Raw genomic sequence first — 8,104 nt, 5'->3', positions numbered from 1 at the left:
AATGGACACTTGAGGAGAAATAGATGCGGTGAAGAGAAAAATGGGAACTTTTTTTTCTTTTTGATAAAGCATCCCCGACGAGGCTGAGATGATGGCAGCGGGAATGGGAAAGTTTGCCGTGACCTCATATTAGCTCGTTTTTAGCAGCAAAACCCTAAAACGCCGTCACTTTTAGCTGAGAGCAGCAGATTCCCGCCGCCAGCCCCTCCGGCTCTCCCTCTCCGCTCTTCCCCAGCCTGTAGCGGCGGCGGGCGCTCCCCCCTCCCGGGCTGCTCCAGCGGCGTTCCCGAGCCGGGAGCCGCCGCGGGACGGGACGGGGCGGGAGCGGCAGAGAGAGGGAGGGAGAGAGGCGGCCCGCGGGGCAGCTTCCTCCCGCTCTCCCTTCCTCGTCCGGCGGCCGCAAGGAGCGGACCATGGCCGGCAGCCGCCGCCGGGAATGCTCCGCGCCGGGCACGGCCCCGCCGCCAGGTCCCCCCGGGGGCAGCGGGCCCTGGGCTCGGGGTTAGAGCCTCGCCCTCGGGCGGGCGCGGGGCCATGGGCACGGCGTCGTCCCTGGTGAGCCCGGCGGGCGCTGTCGGGGAGGTGATCGAGGACACGTACGGCGGCGGCGGCGGAGAGGCCTGCGAGATCCCGGTGGAGGTGAAGCCCAAGGCGAGGCTGCTGCGCGGGTCCCTGCGGCGCGTCGGCGGCTCCCGGCCCGGCGGCCTCATCGGGGCCAGCTTCAAGTCGACGGCCTCGGTGCAGGAGCTGGAGTGCGTGGCCGAGTACGAGCGCCTGAGGAAGGAGTACGAGATCTTCCGCGTCAGCAAGAACAACGAGGTGGCCTCCATGGTGAAGAAGGAGGCCAAGCTGGACAGGGAGAACAAGCGGCTGCGCGCCGAGCTGCAGGTAGCACCCACTGCCCCGCGGGTACTGAGGGCACCGAGCAGCGATGCTGAGGCTGCCAAGGACTCGTCCCGCTTCCTGGGGAAAGCTGTGGCAGGAAGGTGACGGGTGCGAGGGAAGGCAAGGTGCTCGGGAAGTGGTGCCCCGGTGCTCTCCTGCCCAGCCATCGGGATGCCGTCAAATGCGCCTCTGGGGATGGGGACCGCACCCTGCGCCGCTGTAGCGACCTGGGAACGAGCTGAAGTTGTGCCAGGGGAGGCTTAGGCAGGATATTGAAAAAGATTCCTCACCCAGAGGGTGTTGGGCACTGGAACTCCGCAGGGAAGTGGTCTCAGCACAAGTCTGACAGTTCAAGTGTTTGGACAATGCTGTCAGACACATGGTGTGATTGTTGGATTGTCCTGTGCAGGACCAGGAGTTGGACTCGATGGTCCCTGTGGTTCCCTTGCAACTCAAAATATTCTCTGATTCTGGCTGCCCTACAGTAAGGAGAGATGTAGGATGCTGAGATAATACTGTAGTCAGATCTGAAAAGTAATCTAAAACCACTTATGGGTAGTAAAACTCTGAAAAAAATGAATTACTGAATGTTTTTCAGGCACTTCAGAAAACATACCAGAAAATACTTAGAGAGAAAGAAAGTGCATTAGAAGCTAAATACCAAGCCATGGAGAGAGCTGCTACTTTTGAACATGATCGAGACAAGGTCAAAAGGCAATTCAAGGTATGGTTTGACTTTTCTATTCTTGGGAAAATGACCAAAAAAGATGGATGTCACTTGTTCACATTCCCCAAATGAACCCTTCTCCAATAGCTTTCTTAAAAGCCTCTCCTTAAAGATACCTTAGAGTGTCATAGCTGTGGCTGTCCATTTCCATTAAAATAATTCTATTGAAAACTCTCTGTAAGACTAAGAGGAGAAAAATATGAAATAACTTTATAAATATTAAAAGGAGAATGTGAAGTGATACATCATAAACTAAATTCCTGCATTGCATTTGAACACAGGACTGTATTCATATTTGAGAGTGACAAGAAAACGTGAGCTGCAAATTGACACATGCTGAAGTGTGTTCCATTAGTAAATAATGGAGCTCTACCGAGTTCCATTATAAATGTTATACCTTGATTTGAAAGATGTAACACCTCTAGCTTCCATTTTTTAAAAAATTGTGTATTGGTGCATCTCTTTTGACTGCAAAAATATGGTAGTTAGAGACAGTTTGCACTCTCTGCAGGGGTGACTTGAAACACCAGGCAGATGTTTCTGCTTTTCCTTTGCTGCAGATGGTACTCTTGACACCCAAAACAGGTGCTAGTTTTTCACTATTTTCAAGATTTTTCATATCCTTAATTTTAGTTGTCTGTAGCTACATGTAGTTCATTTTTGTCAGATATACAAAAAGAGGATTGGTTCTGACCTTATTTAAGAAAATGAGACTTGAAGACTACTTCATTTCTTTGATTTAAAACTAGATTAATGTGTTCTTTCCCACATAATGGTAATAAGTTATAAACAGGACAGCTGGAGATGCTTGATAAATTTTTGTCATAGGAAATTGATATTTCTGTGGCAATAAAACATAAATACAAGATTATATGTAATTGTAAATAAAAACATGAAAGAATAAAAGGGAACCTTTGAAAAAATTATTACATGTAGCAATTTTAGAAGTCAATAAAGTTTTAAAAGTTGTTTTCATTTTAATGAGCACACTAATTCAGACTTCTTTCAGAATGGTATGCTAAGGTTTATAATGGTAAAATTTTAAAAATAGATAATTTTAAAGTATGGTTTCCTGCTCATTTCACATTCGTATTCATGATGGCTTCAGGTTCACTTTTTCATGCCTTTGCCTGGTAAATGAATGCTAAAAACTTACTTTTCCTATTGAAAGAAGATAACATGACCTCAGGAATAGATACTGATTTTTTTTCCCTTCCTGCTGATAGATTTTTAGAGAAACTAAAGAAAATGAGATTCAGGACTTACTGAGGGCCAAACGAGAGCTAGAAGCAAAACTCCAGAGACTCCAGGCCCAGGGAATCCAAGTGTTTGATCCTGAAGAGTCTGATTCTGACGATAATTGTACAGATGTTACAGGTGAGCATTTCATCCCCAACACTTTATGTTGGAACATGGCTGAAGTCTCCAAATAGTAAAGCAGAAGACAGATATTTATGTTGTTTTGAAAAAAAAAGTTTTACTAATCCAGATGAAAAGCAGCTTAAAGTAGTTTGAAAGGTAAAAACAACAAACCTTGCAAATTTGGTTTAGGTTGTGGGAACCTCATATTTCTGGTGGTACAAATGAATAAATGAAGACAGAGTACTGTCTAGACACAGTTACTTGAACACTTTTTAAAAGTTGTTCCGTTAGCTATTCTGAGTTTTCTAGTCTTCTCGGATATTTTATTCTGTAACTGAGAAATGATGCTCCAGCATATCCAAAAATCACACCAGAAACTAGAGGGAGTCTTAGACACTTTGGATGATGACATGTGCCAGTGGCAGCTGCTGTGTGTTCTAGAACAGCAGAGTTAGATATTTAACAAAGAAGAAGGTACAAAACCTTGTAGCTTCTTATTTGAGGAATTTACTAACATGGAAAGGGTTCAGATGGGTATGTGAGCAATCTATGTAGTAGCAAATATTCGGAAATACCCTCAGTCTTTGGTGTCATGGATTCTCGCTAATTTTGGACAAGCAGCCATTTAGACCTACAGTACAGAAAGGTGTGAGGGAATCTGCTGAAGGAAAAAAAAATTATGGTCAGTGTTATGTGGCTGGAGTATTTAGAACTGTCAATTTACCTTGCGTAGTGAAAGTGAAGAGAATTTTTTTGGTTTTTTTCCAATTCTTAGCTGCTGGGGCGCCATCTGAATACTGGAATGGAGGAGTGTTGGGAAGTGAGCCATCCATGGGTAGTATGATGCAACTTCAGCAGTCTTTCAGAGGGCCTGAATTTGCTCATAGCTCTATAGATGTTGAGGGACCATTTGCAAATATAAACAGAGGTAAGTAATGATAATTCATTTTGCTGGGATTGTAGGTGTCTGTGGAATTTTTTCAACTGTACTTAAATAACTTTGTTCCTTCTTAGAACTTTTTCTGTCCACTCTTGGGTAATTTAACTAAAGGATTATTTGGAATTCTTTGTAAAAATAAAAGGAAATGTAGCTAAGTTATGTTTAATATATATGATGACTATGGTATGTGTAGAAGTGATTTTAGCAAACAGCAGTTACCAGTGCTTTGTTGTTAGTATGTTCCTTATGTAGACAATGGAAGATAGTGGCTCCTTCTTTCAATATCTGCTGGTGCTCTCTTTTTTCCATTTGTATTCAGATTCTCTACTTCCTGAGTATGAACATCATATTTGTATTAGAATAAATTATACCCCTGTTTTGTTCATTGATTTTGCATGGATTTTGACTCTGTCTAGGGGGCCACTTATGAAAATTTGATTGTAAAACCAGGATGTACAGTTGTTACATAAATCAGTGCTTGATATTTTCTTGTCAATAATCACTGCTTTTGAACTTTGTTTCCCAAGTGGCCTCTTGTAAATCTGCTTCTGATACTCTGGTTTCCTTCACTGTTGTCCTGGCTCTGGAACCTCTCCTGGATATAGTTGACCTTTGGCAGTTTTTCCCTTTTTAGTTCAAATCCTTCAGGCTCTGTCTGATTCAGAAATCTCTGCCTGTAAAGTGGGAGGAGTGGGTCTTCCCTGTGATGGCTCCAGCTTCATACACTAAGCCTTTCATCAACCTGTGTGGTCCTGAGAAGAGAACCTATTCCTATCTTGAAAGAATGACCAGCCACAAAATGAAGAGTCTATTACAGTTTTAAAACTCATTGCTTCTGTAGGGAATAAACATACAATGCTACAGAAAGCAGTGGATATTTTATCTCTGGAAAGGGAAGTTCCCACAATGTTTTGCTATCATTTTTTCACATGGTCTAGTTGCAATACACATAGATCTGAAGGACAAAAAAGTGTTTGGTTATGAGTGAATTTATTACTCCTGCATATTGGTACTTATTTTTACAACTATCAGCTTGATTTTGTGCAAACATTTCATCAATCCTTTTTAAAGGAAATATCATTGTGATGATGATATAAATATATTTAACACTTTTATTTTGGCACATCATCAAATTGTGTGACATTATAAAATGGTATGAGTTCTCAAAATTTGTAAAGTTGAAATAATTGAGTAAAAACACTGCTACTATTTTAAATAAAATGTAGCATTCATGATATTAAGAGGTGATGACTTATCTGTTATGCAGTGTGAGGACATGTGAAGATGTCTAAGACGTTATTTTGGGATTTTTTTCCATTGGCAGATGATTGGGATGCTGCAGTTGCCAGTTTATTGCAGGTTACTCCTCTGTTTTCCCACTCTCTGTGGAGTAACACAGTAAGGTGTTATATTATCAGTACTGATGAGACTCAGCCAGAAGTGACCATCTTCATTAGAGTGAGTACCCCCAAACCTGTGCTCACTTATGTGCTGTCTTGTTTTCCAATGTGATGCTGGTTCAGGAATTTGTCTAATACTTCTTGAAAGCTTTAGTAGTTGTAGTCTGATTTCAGTGAAATCGGTGAAAGTATTGTCAAGGGCTTCAGGGGAACAAACTGCTTAGAGAAAAGAAACTGAGATTTGTTTGGTAGATCCTTAGCGCTATGCATGGTTAGTAATAAAGCACTGTTGCTCACATTTGCTTTCAGAACTACTCTCCAAAACTTCAGAGAGTCTGTGAAACAATGGGGTACTTCTTTCAAGCTGTTAATTTTTCAACAGAGAATGAAAGGCCTCTTCAGGATGTAAGAAAATGGGAAATTGAAAAAAGTTCATTAGTAATATTGCTCCTGCATTTAACTTTGCCAAGGTGAGTATTTTCCAGGCTGGTGAAACAGGGCAACTTGTAATTTATGCAGAGTGCATAGCTTATTAAAATGTATGGGATGCTTTGCTCAGTATGTTTCCTAACTTCAAAGTGATATTCCTTCAAACTGTAGGTTTGCTAGTGCAGACACTTAAAAGAATGTATCAGCTTTGTACCATTTTCTTTTTCTTGTAGCTACAAATTTTCTTAAAATACAGCTTGAGCAATGTCTTAATAACAAACAGAAATGTTTTGCTTTCCAAGAGCAGCTCTCTGTTGTGCAAGTGGCTATGTCTTAGGAATTCAAGATGGCTGATGTGAATGTCCTCAGTGTTTTTCATTTGCTTATCTAGCCTTACACCTGTCCATAGTATTTGGGGTTTGTTCTATCACATATTAGTTCCTGGTTTTGGTTGTCTTTCTAATTTCATGGCTCTCTTGTGTTTTACCGTATGCTGTCTTTTGACAGATTTGATTTAGTGAAGTCATGATGTTTCATGACAAATAGTGATGGAATGTGGTCTGTTTGTTCAGTGAGTAATTTCTTAACCTTCTAGAAGAAGAAGCGTGATTCACTAAAGAAAATACACCAAAAGAGGGATACTTTTGAATTGTGTTAGGCATGTTACTGTTATGCATTATATGCTGTTGCCAAATAACCCAGTTTTATGTATGTGGAGCAAAAATGTGTAAGAACAAAATATTAAGGGGAAAAAAACACCCAAAAGTATTTACTTAAAGAATTTCTCTTACAAAAATTCTGATGAAAATTGTGGTGCTTGTATAAAGATGGTAATAGTTGAGCAATCCTGTCTGCTATTGTCAACATCCCCAAGTAGTATAGTTCCTTCTGTATAACAGCAATAGATATCCATGGATATCATTCACATATAGAGATGAGAAGTGCTTTTGAATTTGGAGGTGTCAGATTCTCCTTTTTAAATACTATTAATTGAAAGACTGTCACCCAAGACATCTGACAAATAGTGAAAGACTCTTCCTAAAAAGATCAAAGATAGAGCAGAACCTTCAGATAACTGATAGCAAAGCATATATATGATGCTTATTAATCATATGTGAAACCATGTTCTTTCCATGCAAGGCAATTACCTTTCACTCTGTGTATTAGTATGACAGGAAAAACAGCTTTAAATTTGCAGATCAATAATCATAAAAATTAATATGTGGTTTTACTAGTCTTGGTACAAATAGTATAAATATCTCTCTTAGATTTTTCTTGCTTCAGAATTCTTCTCAGATTCTCTGTTGAAGTATTTGATTGCTTTTGGCTATAAATAGATATGACTTTTGAATTAGATTTTGCAGTGAAACCCATCTTCGGAGCTTGTGTTGATTGAACTGTTTACTACAGCAGTGTAATATAGCACAAGAATGCTGATTTCCAATCTAGTTGTTTGTTGGAGGACTGTGAAGAAGCCTTCTTGAGAAATCCAGAAGAAAAACCCCGGTTAATTTACCACAGAAGGGAGGATGGCAAAGTCAGTTCAGTCTCAGTGCAACAGTTAATTGAGCAAATTTCTTGCGTGAACAAAGCAAAGGTATGGCATTTAAAAATTGCTATAAACAACACTGCATGCTAATAGTCCCAGATTTTAGAAGGAATTGCATTGCACTCATTGCACTCTGGCTGCTCATTCTGTGAGCAAATAGATGAAGCTGAAATTTATGAATGTTACGAAATTTTCATTAGCAGGGGAGAAAAAAAAGCCACTGCATTTTCACTGAAAAAAAATGGCTATGCTATAAGGTTAGAATTTCTTACCTGTATTTAGGGATTCAAATGGCAAAGTTGTTTATCTGAGGTCCCTCTGTAGCCACTGAAGGGAATGAAGTATACCTCTAGAGAGATTCCTACTGCCTAAAAATTGATCAGTTATGATTTATTTTCCTCTACAGAGATGATGGTTGAGAACAGCCGAAACTAGATGCCCAGCTTTTAAAGTTCTTAGGCAAAGTGAATCTTACCTAAGGAAGGCAACAGAAAGGAATTTAAATATGTTCCAGAATGTTTTTGTTGGAAGTCCTAAATTTTGTTCTCAGTTGGATTCAGAGTTGTGTCATGCTTTTCCATTTATTTTTTCAGATGATTGACCATGTTGGAGGTATGGAGGAAGGAGCTTATGAAATCTATAATTCTGTGGAAAAAATAATTAAACAGGTAAAGTACATCATGCATTTTAGCTTTTTATGTCTATGTTGATTTATGATCTTAAATTATGTCAGTGTGATTACTATGTGGTACTTCGGTGTGATTCAAAGTATCTCTCTGTTTTATCATTAATATCTGGCAAGCAAGGAAATG

At 40.3% G+C, this 8,104-nt stretch overlaps 1 protein-coding gene across 3 annotated transcripts in view; it reads left to right on the top strand.

Annotated features, from left to right (window-relative positions):
- Nucleotides 1–495: 495 nt before the first annotated feature.
- The window catches only part of NPHP3 (nephrocystin 3), a 27,834-nt gene continuing 20,225 nt past the window's right edge, over nucleotides 496–8,104 (top strand). For 2 of the 3 annotated variants that reach the window (XM_050971568.1, XM_030233543.2), the window contains exons 1-8: nucleotides 496–888; nucleotides 1,484–1,609; nucleotides 2,839–2,989; nucleotides 3,750–3,902; nucleotides 5,239–5,372; nucleotides 5,624–5,784; nucleotides 7,193–7,340; nucleotides 7,886–7,960. In XM_050971568.1, the coding sequence (XP_050827525.1) occupies nucleotides 535–888; nucleotides 1,484–1,609; nucleotides 2,839–2,989; nucleotides 3,750–3,902; nucleotides 5,239–5,372; nucleotides 5,624–5,784; nucleotides 7,193–7,340; nucleotides 7,886–7,960 (1,302 nt within the window). In that variant the 5' untranslated portion in view covers nucleotides 496–534. The remainder of the gene's footprint in view (nucleotides 889–1,483; nucleotides 1,610–2,838; nucleotides 2,990–3,749; nucleotides 3,903–5,238; nucleotides 5,373–5,623; nucleotides 5,785–7,192; nucleotides 7,341–7,885; nucleotides 7,961–8,104) is intronic. The other variant, XM_009086180.4, reaches the window with a different exon arrangement.

Source organism: Serinus canaria, chromosome 2 (genome assembly GCF_022539315.1).
Source record: "Serinus canaria isolate serCan28SL12 chromosome 2, serCan2020, whole genome shotgun sequence".
In the NCBI taxonomy this organism is placed as follows: Eukaryota; Metazoa; Chordata; class Aves; order Passeriformes; family Fringillidae; genus Serinus; species Serinus canaria.
The sequence above is the reverse complement of the archived record's forward strand: the minus strand, read 5'-3'. Positions and strand labels throughout refer to the sequence as shown.